A 16,720-nucleotide genomic window follows, 5' to 3' on the forward strand; every position below is an offset into this window, starting at 1 on the left:
TGATAAGTCCTTGCCATTAAGTCTTTGCAAACTTTCTCAACCATTTCCCAGATAAAAATCTTTACAAGTGAAATTGTTAAGGCAAAATATATGCACATAGAGGACATTTGCTAAGCACTGCAAAAATTCCCCTCCTGAAAGGAAATTTTGGTTTACACTTCCACCAAGGATGTTATATTTGATTCCCTGAGTTCTCTTTAACATTCAGTTTTATCATTAAAAAACAATCTTGGCCCGTTTGATAGGTGAAACATGAGTCTCATTAGTTCTTTGCTTACATTTCAATTCTCAGAAAGGCCAAACTATTTTTCATTTATTTATTAGCTTAAGAATTCATTTTCCTAAGATTTTTTAGGTTTCTAAGCCCCGAGTTTTCATCTTTTTCTAATTATTTGGTAAAAGCATTTTATATATTAAAATCGTGAATTCTAAGTTATTTATGGTATACATTTTCTCCTCCCTCATTTTTTTTTTAACTTTTGTCTGGTCTGCTTTTTTTAAAAAAATTATTTATTTTTGGCCATGCCCACAGTATGTGAAAGTTCCTGGGCCAGGGATCTAATCCCAGTCGTAGCAGTGACAACTCCTGGGTCCTTAAGCACTAGCCCACAAAGGAATTCCTGGTTTGCTTTTTGATGTACACACTGTTATTTTTTATGTAGTCGATTTATGTACTTACAGCTCCTCTGTGTTATGCTCACAAATTCCTGTCTCTCCTCTTATTCTTGAAGAACAGAAGATTAAATCGACATGGTTCCTTCTTCCTACAGCAAATTCTGGTATTTAATAAACACATTGGCTAGCTTCCTCTCCTTTCAACTGTCATAATTTTTAAAATCCCTTTCTTAACCTTGGTTCAAACAGTAATCTCACATCCTCCCTCTTTTTCCCTTCTCCATCCTTCGAAGCTCCAGTCCTACTTTCTCTGCAGGCACTTCCATCCGCCCTGGCCTGCATCAATAACTCCCTCTTTTAATTGTTAAAGGGCCTCTGTGGGCTCGATTTTGGTGACATGTCCTGCTTAAAAGACCAAGCCTCAATCCTGAGGGGGTAAGGAGTTCGAGTCCTTTGCCCAGAGGCCAATGTGACAGCTGGACTACAACATTCAACACCTCCGTGTAGCTGTAAAATAAAGCAGATTGAACATCTCAAGCATTTCCTCCACGGTACCTTTACAGCTTGGCAAACCAGAACTTGCATTAGTGGCTGTCTTTACATTGTATATGTTCTCCCACTACCAGTTCCCCGGAGCTCCTTTGATCCTAGACTCAATATGTGGCTGCAGTGTCATAGATATCGTTGGCACAGTGTCTGAGAATTGATGGAACTTGCCTTCCGACAACTGAGACTTGTCTGGGAAACCCAACATCTTTGGTGTAAGTTCTGCATGCAGCGGCAGTTGCTTCTCACCCCCCATCGCCGCAAGCCTCCTCCCCTCTTGTCTCAGGTCCACCGAGAGGATCTTGGAGGAGAATCTGGTGTCTGCCCTGGCCGTGGGAAGGTGGGGCGGTCGGGGGCCGGCATCAGCCGCTAGCGTGGGACCGGGGGACCGCCTTTCACCCTTTCTGCCTTCTAGTTTGCAGCGCGCGGCGAGCTTGCAGAGACCAAGCCTGCGGCTGAGGCCAGGCGCTGTCAGTTCGTGATTCGGCGGGTACCCGCTCCGGCCGCAGCGCGTTCCAGAACCAAGGAGCCGCCCCCTCGCCGCGGGCTCCCGGCGCGTGGGGCGCGGGCGCGGATCAGACACCGCCTCCGCCCACACCCGGGCTGCGCTAGCCTGCCGCGTGAAGCTCGTGCCCCTGGACGGCGGTGTCCCGGAGCCTCTCCGCGGGCAAATGCGGCAGGAGGACAGCGCAGGAGGGATGGCGGCGGCAGCGCAGGCTCGGGGCTGGGCATCTCGATCTGGGCTGCCACTGCTCCTGCGGCTGTTGCTGCTGCTGCTGCCGCCCGCCGTGTGCCCCGCCGCTCGGGGCCCCCCGACCCCGGCCCAGCTCAGCCTGCACCCGCCCTACTTCAACTTGGCCGAGGCGGCGAGGATTTGGGCCACCGCCACCTGCGGGGAGCGGGAGCCCGACGGCGCGCGGCCGCGGCCTGAGCTCTACTGCAAGTTGGTGGGGGGGCCCACCGCCCCGGGCAGCGGCCAAACCATCCAGGTAAGGGCCCGGGAGAGGCTGGGAGAGGCGGCCGAGGGCGGGCTCCCTCCGGGCGGGCTCCCTCCCCCTCCCTGCGCGGGCCAGCCATCCTCTGCGAAGGGGTCGGGCCCTTTCCCCCGCACTCTCGTGCCCCAAGGCGGCCTGGAAGGGCTCCCCTAACCCCTTCGCGGGCCAGCGACCTGGGGAGGTGAGCATGGTGCCCAGGTAGGTAATCCTGCGGGAGCACAGCCCTCGTTCACGCCGCCCGAGGCCGGGTGGGTAAAGCACGCAAGGCGCGTGCAGGCTTAGGTTAAGTTTGGGCGCGTCCAGGAGAAAGTCTGAAACTGCGCCCTAGGAATGCATTGACCTGTAGTCCTGCCCTGCCTCCGTCACCCAGGTAGTTCCCAGCCAGCCTTGAGGCCCCCTCACCCCCCAACCCTGGGCTTCATCCACGCCTCTCTTTCGAGGCCTTTTATCTTCCCGACCTTATGCCGGAGAAGTTGGCAGCGGTTAGATTCCGCGGTTTCTTTTAAGAGAGAACTTGTAGTATCACTCCAGTCTCACCGAAAAGACACACTTCACCCCACCGCCTGAAGTGCCCATCCAGAGTCATTGGGGCTAATGAGACTTGAAATGGACAGAGATGGACACGGTGCTTGGAGTCCATCAGACGCTTACTGTGAACACCTGTGTAAATGCTTGTGTCTCTGGTGCTTCACCACCATCTGAAAGTGTGCCAGGCCTTACATACAGTCCTCACAACACCGCTGGGCACTGGGTCATGTGAGCAGGTTAGGAAATGTGCCTATGTCATAAAGTAGGGTACTTGGATTTGAACCCAGTCCTGACCTCAAATCCTCTTTACACTGAGCCGTCATCACCTCCTTCCCTCTCCCGGGAAATATTGCGGCGAAAAGTGTAGCGGGAAGAGAGAGTTTGGGCTCCAAAAGCAAAAGATTATCATTCAGAGTCTAGGTCAATGTTTTAGAAAGTCTTTTGACCAAGCACTTCCATAAATAACAAGTTCAATATGTGGTATATTCTTATGCAGTATATGCTAACCTATTTATAAATTATATGCATGTATGACTTTATTAATTTGTGTTCTATAAAACACACAAAAGTACAGTTTACAAATGATGAAAACACTTGAAATTTTCTTTATTAACAGCCCCAAATAATTTTGCTTTCTCCGAATGTTTTATTTGTGATTGTGTATAGTTATAAAAATAAATATCCAAATGTAATCATATATAATTATTTTTGACAAATGCAGTTTAGCACTTAACATGATAGCCATTCATGGTTTTATTTATTTATTTAAAAAATTTTTTGTCTTTTTGCCTTTTCTAGGGCCGCTCCCTCGCGGCATATGGAGGTTCCCAGGCTAGGAGTCGAATCGGAGCCATAGCCACTGGCCTACACCACAGCTCACGGCAACGCCGGATCCTTAATCCACTGAGCAAGGCCAGGGATTGAACCCGCAACCTCATGGTTCCTAGTCGGATTCGTTAACCACTGAGCCACGACGGGAACTCCTGGTTTTATATTAATACTGGATTTCAGTGGTTCTTGTCACCTCAAAAAATACATAGATTCAAATAAGAGAACAGCATTGACTCCAGAGTTCCACAACCACCTGCATAATTTTTTTGGGGGGGTCTTTTTAGGGATGCACCCAGGGCATATGGAGCTTCCCAGGCTAGGGGTCGAATTGGAGCTGCAGCTGTCAACCTACACCACAAACTACACAATGCGAGATCCAAGCCGCATCTGTGACCTACACCACAGCTCATGGCAACGCTGGATCCTTAATGGACTGAGCAAGGCCAGGGATCGAACCTGAGTCCTCCTGGATGCTAGTCAGATTCTTCTGAGCCACGACGGGAACGCCACAGCTGCATAATTTACAGAGTCCATTGCAAAATAAAAGTGTGGAGCTGTTTGTTCAAAAATTATGAATTTCAAGTTGTGATAGCAGCACATTAAACTTAGTGAGAGACCTTTCTAAGAGTGGGACCTTTATGAATTTTCTAAATCATGGTATTCATACTGCTGCTCCATCCTCCAGTTATTCTAAAAGTTTTTATAAGTAGAAACTTGGCCAGTATATGTTCATTTTCCAAGTAGAATTCAGTACTTCCTGGTAGGAAAGTGTTGTGTTTTTTGTTATAAACAATAGATTCAGAGTTCACCCTTCTTTCCAAAAATAATACGTGTTACAAAATTCTGTTTCTGTGTTTTTAAGATGCCCAAATCAGCAGACTTTTTAGAGTAACACAGTTTCATCTTTTCAACAACAAAAGATGAGACATTTCCAAACATCTCTTTTTCAAAACGCTCTCTCCAAAGCATTCATTTCTTTAGAACAGTACTTACTTTTTCACGCATTTTAAGAATAGCACCTTTTCTTTGATGGAACAAAGTAACTCTGTTTTGTAAATATCTGTTAAGTGGTATATTACTGGCAGTCACTTGTCATCCCAGCAAAAGTTAGTCAATTTGGAATGTTTTGTGAAAAAAAGTACAACTCATCTTTAAATTTAAGAGATCTTTTGGGAGTTCCCATTGTGGTGCAGTAGAAATGAGTCCGACTAGTATCCATGAAGACGAGGGTTCGATCCCTGGCCTCGCTCAGTGGGTAAGTATCCAGCATTGCCATGAGCGTAGGTTGCAGACACTGCTTGGATCTGGCGTTGCTGTGGCTGTGGGGTAGGCCAGCAGCTGCAGCACCGATTTGACCCCTAGCCTGGGAACTTCCATATGCCGAGTGTGTGGCCCTAAAGAGAAAAAAAAAAAAAAAAAGAGGTCTTTTAAGTACTTTACTGTGAAAAAACCAGCGAACCTGTATAAGTCAAAAGAATTTCATGATCACACCCCACTGCAGTACAAGGTTGTAATTGTTCTGCTTCTTAGGAGAATAGAATGCACGTGTCCACTTAATCAGGTGCACATAGGCTTCCTTGTGTCTTGATAAGATGCTGGCCTGGTGGACCCTCTCCTCTTCCCTTGAACAGATACTCAGGACTCTTGGTGACTTGTGATCAGCTGACTTGTGGTCTGGGTGAAGGCTCTTAAGCAATCTGTATATAAAATATTAGTAAAATGGAATTTATTTAAGTGAAATAAACAGTTTTAATATTACCTCCTTGCACCCCACTGGATTGCCTGGAACACCAAGCTTTGGAGAGAACTGTTCTAATTGTGAGGACAATAAATGTAAGGAGAAGGAAGTTATCAAGGAAAATATCAGCCATCTCTTCTTTCCCAGATTTGCCTAGAAATGGGCCAACCCTTATTCTCCTCAGCTGGTATATATATTGAGCATCATAGGTTGACGCCACTCTTTTGGGAGTCCAGACAAGTCACGTTTCTTGTTCTGATTGAGTTTCCAGAATAAGTCCTTAAACCTGGGTCCACAGTCCTAGATAGAGTAGGAAGTGGCTTTCTGAGGGCACTCAGCTGACTGCCTTTCCAGGCCAAGGTGTAACCTGCAGGAGAAGATTGCTATCTGGTGTTATGCCTAATTGTTCCCTAAACACAAGGGGAGAACAAAAGTGCTTTCTGCTTTCACAGTTGAGGGCTTGAGAAATTGCACTGATTGCTGATGTGAGAGGTTCTCATGTCATGAGGTGAGAAGCATGTTGGTGACAAGGAGAAGGTGAGTTCCAGAAGCCAGGCTGTTAGACCCTTGTTTTAGCCCAGGGATGGCAGCAGTTGGTGCAGACCTGCCTTTCAGAAAAGTGAGATGTGGTGGGAGATGGGCGGAGGAAGGGAAGAGAGTTTGTGATTAACCATTTGGCTGTACCTGAGTGATGCTTATCTTGTATCTGCTCATTTGCAGCTCAAGGTGGGAAGTAGCAAAGCATAAAAGAAAATAGTTGTATTTCTTGGACCTTTCTAAAAATAAGTCTTTGGGGCCAGTCATGGTTTAGAATTTCAGGCCAAAACGATTTTGCAAAAAAAATGTAAAAAATGGATAAAAGTCACATCTTGGGGAAAAAGATCTGGGTTTATGGTCCTGATTCTATAATAACAATGCTGAGACGTGAATGGTAGCATGTGTCAATAGCCAGGGCATTTAAAAAGTCTGCATTTTGTTTGTTGTATGGAAAACATTTGCTGCGGTTTCTCTGGACCTAAGAGTCATTAGATAAGATTTGATGTACTTGTTATTGCTTAGACATAAAATTTTTGGTGTTTGAGAACTCTGTGATTCAGGGATCTTGTCTCTCTGGTTCACGACTGTATTTCTTGTGTTTTGCACAAAGCCTAGAACAGATTAGGTGCTTGGGAAATACTGAATGAAAGGATAGTGGAGTGAAAATACAGTTGAAGCCTCTAAAGAAGTTAATATAAAGAGTAGACAAAAATATGCAAGTTAATTCTATTCTGATAAAAAGTAATTATAACTGAAAATGTCAAAGCTTGTGCTTTAATTTAAATGTTCACTTACCTATGGAATGTAAAGGAATTATTACAGTCAGCCCTCAGTATCCTTGGGTTTTGCAGCCACAGAGTCAACCAACTGTGGACCAAAAATACTTAGGAGAAAAAACATCAGAAAGTTCCCAAAAGCAAAACTTGAATTTACCCTGCATTGGCAACTATTTACATAGGATTGACTAGGTATTACAAGTCATCTAGAGATGATTTAAAGTATACAGAAAGATGTGCGTAGATTATATGCAAATACTACTCTACTTTTTGCAAGGGACTTGAGCATCTGCAGATTTATGTGTCTGTAGGGTCCTTGGAACCAGTCCTTCACGGATATCAAGGGATGGCTGAATTTACTGACATCTGTCAGAGATGATGGTAAAATGGAGGTGGAAGGCTGTGTTGAAAACAGTCTTTCAGTGGGTTAGGAATCCGACCGCAGCTGCTGGGATTACTGTGGAAGTGCGGGTTTGATGCCTGGCCCAGGGCAGTGGGTTAAAGGATCCAGTGTTGCCTCAGCCATGGCATCGGTCACAGCTGTGGCTTGGATTCAATCCCTGGCCCAGGAACTTCCTAATGCAAAAAAAAAAAAAAAAAAAAAAGCAAAGAAAGAAAACGAAAGGAAAGGAAAAAAAAATGAAAATATATTTGGTTAGCTTGGCATAAGCACTATGCTCACAAGTAGTGAAGTGCACTTATTTACCAAACATATGATCTCAACTTTTTTTTTTTTTTTTTTTTTTTGCCTTTTTAGGGCTGCACCCATGGCATATGGAAATTGCCAGTCTAGGGGTTGAATCTGAGCTGTAGCTGCCAGCCTACACCACAGCCATAGCAACATGCAATCTGAGCAGTGTCTGCAATTTACAGCACAGCTCACAGCAATGCTGGATCCTTAACCCACTGATTGAGGCCAGGGATAGAACATATCTTTTATATGTTCTTCCACTGCACTTTGATTTATGCATAAGAATTTGTTTTTAACCTGAATGATATCGATAGAGAAAGAGAGTTACCGCTAAGAGTGAGCGAGCTTGCCACAAAGCAGTCCCAGTTGTGTGTTTGTAACTTGGACTAATAATGGCCATAAACAGGAAACTAAGGCTCTGTTTATAGAACTACTGTGAAAAAGAGCCTTTTGTTAATTTCAACAAAGGCCTTTTCCTTTGTGAACTGATGTGAAAATTTTGGAGAGATCTAAGACATTTACTATGTCCATTAATATATTTGTAGCAATTATTAATGAGTTATTTTGAAACTTCAGACAAATAATTACAGTCAGCAATTGAAGGATAAGTGATCCTTTTGAAAAAAGGATTTTCCTAAATAGTTGCTGTGTTTGCAGGCATTAGTCAGAGTTTAGCAATGAATTATGTACAAACCATTTGAAGCAAACATAAATATTTTCCTTTAGAGAGCCAAGGTCACTTATCGACAAAGAAATGTATGCGTATGTGTTTCTTCTCAGCAATTTAAGTTTGTTTCTCAAGACACAACAGGTTCCTGGAGTTCATGGACTTTCAGGGTTTCTGGTGAAGAGGTGGAACCGGAAATGTTCAGTCCTTGAATTGCAAGATTTTACATCATGCTCTGAATTACCTGTGCCATTTAGAGTGTGGATAATTTAATCCGGGAAAAAGACATATACAATCATAGGGAAAGGAGAGCACAAAATGTTATTAATTTCAGCCCTTACTTATAAGAACCCTGGACCTAAACCATTACAGGAAGATAGCTGTGCATATCTTACATCTTTAGTGCTCACGTGAATGTGAAAGCCACATACTTTCTTCACAGCATTTACTAAAAGTAGATTGGAGCATGTGAGTCATTTTTAACAGCTTTATTGAGGTATAATTTAAATACCATAATATGTATCCATTATAAGTGTGAATTCAATAATTTTTAGTTAGTTTACAGAGTTGCACCACTATCGCTAGAATCTTGATTTAGACTTTTCAGCAGTTCCCAAAGTTCTCTTGTGTCTGTTAATATAATCTCTGTACCTGTCTCCTCTAGTTTGAATTCTGTGTTTAAATATTTGCCACTTCTGGAAATTTCATATAAATGCAATCATATAACGTGGTGTTTTGTGTCAGACTTCTTTCACTTAGCATAATGATTTTGAGGTTCATTCATATTGTTGCATGATTTAGTAGTTTCTTTTCATTGCAGAAAACAGTATTTCATTGTATGGCTACACCTTGTTTTCTTTAGCCATTGACTAGTTGATGGACATTTGCACTGTTTCTAGATTCTGCCTGTTATAAGTAACGCTGCTATGAACGTTCACAAACAAATCTTTGTGTGGACACATGTTTTCAGTTTTCCAGGGGAGATTCCTAAGAGTGGAATTGCTAGATTGTATAGTAAGTTTATGTTAAAATTTTTGAGAAACTGCTCATTATTGAAATGGAGTTTTGATGTCTCTATTATTATAGAATTATTTCTCCCTTCAAGTTTATCAAGTTTTGCTTCATGTATATTTATTTGAGTCTCTTTTGTTTGGTGCAGATGTGTTTAAATTGTTATATCTTCTTAATTGATTGGCCCGTCTATCAATGGGTGATGTCTGCCTTTATTTCTTATAACAACTTTTGACTTAACGTCTATTGTATCTGATACTAGTATGGCTGCTCCGGCTCTCTTTTGGTCATTATTTGCACGGAACACTTTTTTCTGTCCTTTCATTTTCAACTTAATTGTGTCTTTGGAGCTAATGTGAATTTCTTATAAACATCATATATTTGATAATTATGTGGTTTTTACAAAATCCATTCTACCAGTCTCTGTTTTTAATTGGTAAGTCTAATCCATTTACATTTAAAGTGATTACGGATAATGATGGACTTAGTTCTGTCATTTTGCTATTTGTTTTCTATATGTCATATATTTTTTGGTTCCTCAATTCCTCCGTTGCTACCTTGTGTTTAATTTCTTTTTCTAATGCACTATTTCGATTTCCTCATTTCCCATTCCGTAAATTTTTCTAAATAATTTTTTTTTTTTTTTTTTTTTTGCTTTTTAAGGCTGTACCTGTGGCATATGGAAGTTCCCAGGCTAGGGGTCAAATCAGAGCTGTAGCTGTCAGCCTACACCACAGCCACAGCAGTGTGGGATCTGAGCCATGTCTGCAGTCTACAACACAGCTCATGGCAATGCCAGATTTCCCAACCCACTAAACGAGGCCAGGGATTGAATCTGCATCCTCATGGATATTAGTTGGATTTGTTTCTGCTGTGCCACAATGGAAACTCCCTATTCTGTAAATTTTTTAAAGTTATTTCTTACTGCTCACTCTGGGGATTACAATTAACATTGTAAATTTATATCAATCCAGATCGAGTTGATATCGACTTAGTTTCAACAGCATTAAAACTATTCCTATACATGTCTGTTCCACCTTTTAATGATGCTTTTGTCATAAATTACATCTTTACACATCATGGTCCATCGAAATAAAAATATTATTATTATTATATGCATTTATTTTTTAAATCATACAGGAGAAAAAGAGTTACAAACCAAAAAATACAGTAATGCTGGCTTTCATATTTACTTATGCAGTTTCCTGAACTGGTGTTTTATATTTCTTTGTATGACTTTGGGTTACTGTCTTGTATCCTTTATTTCAGCTGGAAGGATTCCTTTTACCATTTTTTTTAGGGCAGATCTACTAGCAAAAAATTCCTTCAGCTTTTGTTTTTGGGGGAATATCTTAATTTCTCTGTAATTTTTGAAGAATAATTTTACCAAGTGTAGACTTCTTGACTGACAGTTTCAGTTTTTCTTTCTTTCTTTCTTTCTTTCTTTTTTTTTTTTTGTTAAGCACTTTAAATGTATGATCTCACTGCCATCTGCCTTTATGGTTTCCAATGAAAAATAAGTTGTTAATCTTAGTGATGATCTCATATGTGATGGATTACTTCTCTCTTGCTCCTTTTAAGATTTTCTCTTTGTCTTTTGACAGTTTGATTATAATGTGTCTCAGTGTGAATCTCTTTGTGTTTTTCCTATTTGGAATTTGTTAATTTTCTTGGATGTGTAGATTTATATCTTTCATCAAATTGGGAAAGTTCTAGGGGTTCCTGTCGTGGCTCAGTGGAAGCCAACCCAACTAGCATCCATGAGGACCCAGTTCGATCCTTGGCCTCACTAAGTGGGTTAGGGATCCAGTGTTGCCATGAGCTGTGGTCACACATGTGGCTTGGATCCCTTGAGTTGCTGTGGTTGTGGTATAGGCTGGCAGCTACAGCTCTGATTCGACCAGTAGCCTGGGAACCTCCATATGCTGCAGGTGCAGCCCTAAAAAAATTGGGTTAGTTCTAAATGTTATTTCTTCAAATATCCTTTCTGCCTATTTGTCTCTCTTCTCTCCTTCTGGGACTCCCAAAATGTGTATGTTGGTCCATTTTATGTATCCCAGAGGTCCCTTGGGCATTGTTAATTTTTCTTCATTCTTTTTTAAAAAAATTTTTAAATTTTTTATTTTTCAGTGCCACACCTGCAGCATATGGGAGTTCCCAGGCTAGGGATGGAATCGAAGCTGCCGCTGCCCCCTTACACCACAGCCACAGCAACTTGGGATCCAAGCTGTGTCTGTGACCCACACCACAGCTCATGGCAATGCCAGACCCTTAACCCACTGAATGAGGCCAGGGATAGAACCAGCATTCTCATGGATACTAGTTGGGCTCTTAACCCACTGAACCACAATGGGAACTCCCCATTCTTTTTGTATTTCTTATCCTTAGGATGGATTATAATTTCAATTAACTTATCTTCAAGTTTTCTGATTGTAGATTGTTGTAGATTTTTTAATAGATTGTAGAATTCTGAAAAAGTTTATTCTGACCGTTTTTGCCAGAATAATTTTTGCTGCAGTGGTGGGATAGATTGCTGAGGCTCCCTTCTCTACCATTTTTGGTGACATCCCCACATCTTTTTTGAGTGTTTCTCTACTTTCTGGTACCACAGGATGTTCCAGGGTCACTTTCAATTTTCTTTGCTCCAGTGTTGGAACCATCTGCTTTTGCAAGGAGCTCTGGTTTTTTTAAGTGAGTGTGGTATGTAGAAACAAAGATCTAAGTATCGAGTGTGCTCATTGTTACTGGTGTGTTATTACCTCTAGATCCTTTCAGTGGACAGAACTAGGAATTGTATATCTACTACTTCCTGTACACACAAACACATATACATTAGAAATGTAGTTGATTTTTGTAGACCGATCTTGTAACCTAGGACCTTGCTAAATCTTTTTGTGGACTCTTTAGGATTTTCTGCATACAGAACTACATGTTGTATTTCCTTCTTTTCAATCTATATGTCTTTAACTTCTTTTTCTTTTAGCTGATCCATTCTTTCAAAAACACTTACTAAGTGGTTCTTACATGCTAGGCACCTGCTTGATGCTGAGGATGCAAAAATGATCCAGAGATAATCTTTCTGTAGACGACCAGGCTTAATTTTCTTAAAAGACTAGGGAAATTCCTATGAGGGAAAATACAATATGACCTCATTGTACATATTATCAAGCTGCCATCACTTAGAGATAAGAGCTTTGGCGCTACTGTCATGTAGATCTGAGTTAGAATTCTGACTCTATCAGCTCTCTGACCTTGAAAAATTGTGTAATCAATTTTCCTATATATAAAACAGGATTCATAATAGTGTATCTCCCAGGTTTATTGGGAGGACGAAACTTCTTGGCATATTTCTTGGCACATAGTTAGTACTCAATGAGTGTGTTTTTTCATGAAGTGAAAAAATTCTTAGGTAAGACTTCGAATGTGGTGAGCTACAAAAATGATTTGTCACAATAGTCATTTACAACTTTTGAGTAAAAAGTTCTTTTAATAATGAAATGTACAGTGCATTTTACACGGAACACATTTGGCATGCTAAATAATCCACAGGCATAAAGACTTTTATAGTTTTCTATAGAATAGCGATGTTAAATTATTTTGGTGATGTGTCAATAACTAGTTCAGATATTATTTACATATGCTGGGACATATTTTTTACCAGCTAAAGTAAAATTTGGGGGAGGTATTAACTATTTAAGGTTAATTTTGGCAACAAAAACACATTCTCCCAGATCGTAAATTCATTTCCAGTTGTGATTTAGGCTTTCATGAAAGCTGTGTTAACTCTTGCTCAACCTTCTGAAACCATGAACCTAGTGGGGAAAAGATTTATTAAATGGCACCTCAGTGGTCTTAGTCAGTGGAACTGCCTGGGTTGTGCTGTATACATGGGCTTTTGGCTGAGGGGCCCAAAAACCCAGCCCAGACAAGGCTGTATCTGCTCAGAGGCAGGGAGCCTGTTTCTGCTTCACAGAAAGAGCTGTTTGCATGAACCAGCAGATCCTTGGTTAGATCCCTCCTGCCAATAGGGTGGAACCTGCCCCGGGGAAAGCCAGCTCATGGAGTCCCATGCCAGTTTCTCAATGTCATAAACATATTGTATTCTCTCAGTGGTTTTCCCATCCTAGATGCTTAGAAGATACATGTGGAATTAATAAATGAATATTAGCTTGAAATACGGGTTATAATTGGATTATTCACGCATAGCTTAGTTGCAAGAGGTGAGGAATAGAAATAATTCTCCATGACTTTCAAGTTGCACCATATACTGTGTACAGGAGTAATAACAAATAAGGGGGCACCAAATAGAACAGGCTAGAATCGGGATTTCCTGATGTGTTAAATTAACACACACCTGTGTAGCACTTACTGATGCCTGGCACTCTTCTAAAGCACCTTTTACACCCTGATTTCTTTTTTCTTTTTCTTTTTTTGGCTTTTGTCTTTTTAGGGCCGCACCTGAAGCATATGGAGGTTCCCAGGCTAGGGGTGGAATCAGAGCTGTAGCTGCTGGCCTACACCACAGCCACAGCAACAAGGGATCCGAGTTGTGTCTGTGACCTACACCACAGCTCATGGCAATGCTGGATCCTTATCCCACTGAGCAAGGCCAGGGATCGAACTTGCGTCCTCATGGATACTAGTCAGGTTCATTAACCACGGAGCCATGATGGGAACTCCCAAACTGGCTTCTCAATCCTCACAACCATTTATGCAGGAGGTACTCTTGGCAAACTCATCATATGAATGAGGAAGCTGAAGCGCAGAGAGATTCAGTGATTTGTTCAAGGTCACACAGCTACTATGTGGTAAAGCCAGGTACTCTGGCTGTAGAGCTCATGCTCTTACCCACTATGCTATGCTGCCACTGCCAAGCCAGCCTCTCTTCCCTCAGAGTTCCAGCCATAACAAAACACAATAGATTGAATAGCTTGTAGACAACAGAAATCTATTTTTCACAGTTCCGGAGGCTGGAAATCCAAGGTTTTTGAATGTTCCTGCTGAGTGAGCTCTCTGTGTCATCATATTTGTTTGTTCACTGGTGGCAGTTTCCCCAGAGAAGGTTGGTATCCTCATGGATACTAGTCGAATTTGTTACCACTGATCCTTGATGGGAACTCCGGAAGTGAATAGTCTTGATTGTTACTTGCAGATTAGCTGGTTGTCCTCCTTGACCATCTAACTCCTGGCAGGTCACCCAGGGGAGCCTGTCTTTTGTGGATGATCCCTAATGAAGCTCCTTGTCAACTAAGGAAAGGACTGTTACCTGGGAGCCTGCAGGTGCATGTATTCACATGTAATGTGTCCTCACTACTGTACTTAACAAATATTTATTGACATTTATGTGCCAGGCACAGAGGACAGGGAGTATAGTCCCTGACAAGGCAGGAAAGGTCCCTGCCTGAAAGCAGCTAACCTTTCTTGGGGAGACTGCAACCAATGAGCAAACAAATATAATAGAGATTGCCACTGTGTCTTAGGGAGAATAATTGGCATTTCATGGTAGAGATTAAAGAGGGAAACTTCTCTAGGTCAAGTAGATGAGAGGCTTTTCTAAGAAGATTCATGGGGCTGGCTTCCTCTCAGTCCCTGGGGTTTCTCCCCCACCAGGTGGAGGAGCTCTGCAGCTCAAGAGTGCTGGGTTCCTAAGGGAAAGGATTGGAGAGAGGAAACAGGGGCTCAAGGTTGGTACAGAAACCCCAGGGACTGAGAGGAAGCCAGCCCCATGAAGAGGCCAGGAAATGTGTTCCAGGCGGAGGACTAGCAGGGGCAAGGGCCCTGAGGTGGGAGTGTGTTTGGTGTCTCTAGGAACTCAGAAAGCCATGCTACCCTCGTTGCTAAGTGGTTTGAATGTTACTGCTGAGTGACATCTCTGTATCCTTTCCAGAATTTGTAAATACTTCCTTTTATCTTTGTGTGTATTTATTCCCTTTCTGGTCTTCCAAAGAATTTAGGTGACTGATAAAATTTAAAAGGATGAACAAAAGAGTTGAGGGAATTGGGATAATGGGAAAATAAAGTGCTAAGGAGTATAATTATTTCATAAGGAGACTAAAATGATAACTGAGAAGTTCCCTTGTGATGCCATGGGTTAAGGACCTGGCATTGTACTGCAGCTGCTTGGGTTGCTGCTGTGTCATGGGTTGGATCCTGGCCTGGGAACTTTTACATGCCACAAAAATATGTGTCACCACCTTTTTTTTTTTTTTTCTTTTTAGGGCCACACCTGAGGCATATGGAAGTTCCAAGGCTAGGGGATGAATGGGAGCTGCGGCTGCCAGACTACACCACACCGAGCCACGTCTGTAACCTACACCACAGCTCACGGGCAACACCAGATATCTGATGCACTGAGCAAGGCCAGGGATGGAAGCCGCATCCTCGTGGATACTAATCAGATTCATTTCCACTGTGTCACAGTGGGAACTCCCTGTGCCGCCATCTTTTTAATAGTTTCCATATAATCCTCTTCCTTCTCCTTCTCCCTCTATTCTCTTGTTCCCTATACGTAGTGTTGGCTTATCGCTGGCAACGAGGGGTTGCTTGGTGCCTGTAGTTGCAGATATTTGCTAATCTGCCTATAAAAAAAATGCATACCTGGAACCAACCTTGAGCCCCTGTTTCCTCTCTCCAATCCTTTCCCTTAGGAACCCAGCACTCTTGAGCTGCAGAGCTCCTCCACCTGGTGGGGTGAAATCCCTGTGGGGGCTGCAGCACTGGGCCCTCTCCTGTGCTGTGTAATCACCCTTCACCCCAGTATGTGTAGACATCCAGGTGCTCAGGAAGTTTATAAGATGCTTATCTTAATTGGAGGTAACCATGCAGCTGTGCTTTGTGCCACTCAGAAAGGAGAATGTTCTGACCAATGTTTTTGCAAAGGAGCAATCCCAAGGTTGGAATGAGCACACTCCAGACTATTCTCCACGTCAGGGCTCCAGCTGGCTTGGGTCTGGGCACTTAAGACCATGCCTTTAAGGCGCATAACCTCAGAGCCTCCATGAGTAATGCCAGGAGGAGGGCTCACGGCAGCACAGACGTGGTCATCATGTCATCGGCTGTTGATGGCTGAGCGTGGTTAGGTCTTGCCGTGTGTTCTGTGCCTGCCATGGGCATGCGGCTAAGTGTCTGTCCGACAGCATTCTCTCCTCTGCTGGGCTCCTTCCCACACATCTGGTCATGGGCAAGTGTTTGGGAAATCACATAATTGCTATTCCAGTGCGGGCCCCTCGCTCCATCCAGATCTACAATGGGGCTCTTTGATGTAGCTTCCAGAGCAGCCAGGCGGGGATGGGAGGCGTCTGGGCGGTGAGTACCGAGGCCAGACTCACACCCATCCTGGCTCTGTGGTTTGAGGCGAAGCCCTTCACCGCTGTGAGCCTTCACTTCGGGGTCTTCAGGTTCTGAAGACTTTGATGCGAACCTGAGTGTGGAGAAGATCCAGCAGGGGAAGTGTGGTGTGTCTTTCCTGGGCTCCCACGCCCTGTGCTTGCTTGATCCCAGCACCTTCTGGTGACATGTCATGTTTGAGTTGCTTCTCTTCTGTCCCACTAAATTTCTTCAGGGGCAGGGTCCAACTCTTAGTGTGTATTCGTTTGTTTTCTTACGGCCTCACCGGCGGCATATAGTTCCCAGGCTAGGGGTTCAATTGGAGCTGCAGCTGCCGGCCTATGCCACAGCTCATGGCAACACTGGATCCTTAACCCACTGAGCAAGGCCAGGGATCCAGCCCGCATCCTTACAGACACTATATCAGGGGGGTTCTTAACCCACTGAGCCACAACGGGA

General features: G+C 43.1%; 1 protein-coding gene across 1 annotated transcript in view; it reads left to right on the plus strand.

The window, feature by feature from the left end:
* Positions 1,737-16,720, plus strand: part of LAMA3 (laminin subunit alpha 3) — a 256,883-nt gene continuing 241,899 nt past the window's right edge. The window contains exon 1 of the mRNA XM_003482042.4: positions 1,737-2,150. Within this exon, the coding sequence (XP_003482090.3) occupies positions 1,833-2,150 (318 nt within the window). The 5' untranslated portion in view covers positions 1,737-1,832. The remainder of the gene's footprint in view (positions 2,151-16,720) is intronic.

This window comes from Sus scrofa, chromosome 6 (genome assembly GCF_000003025.6).
Source record: "Sus scrofa isolate TJ Tabasco breed Duroc chromosome 6, Sscrofa11.1, whole genome shotgun sequence".
Lineage (NCBI taxonomy): Eukaryota > Metazoa > Chordata > Mammalia > Artiodactyla > Suidae > Sus > Sus scrofa.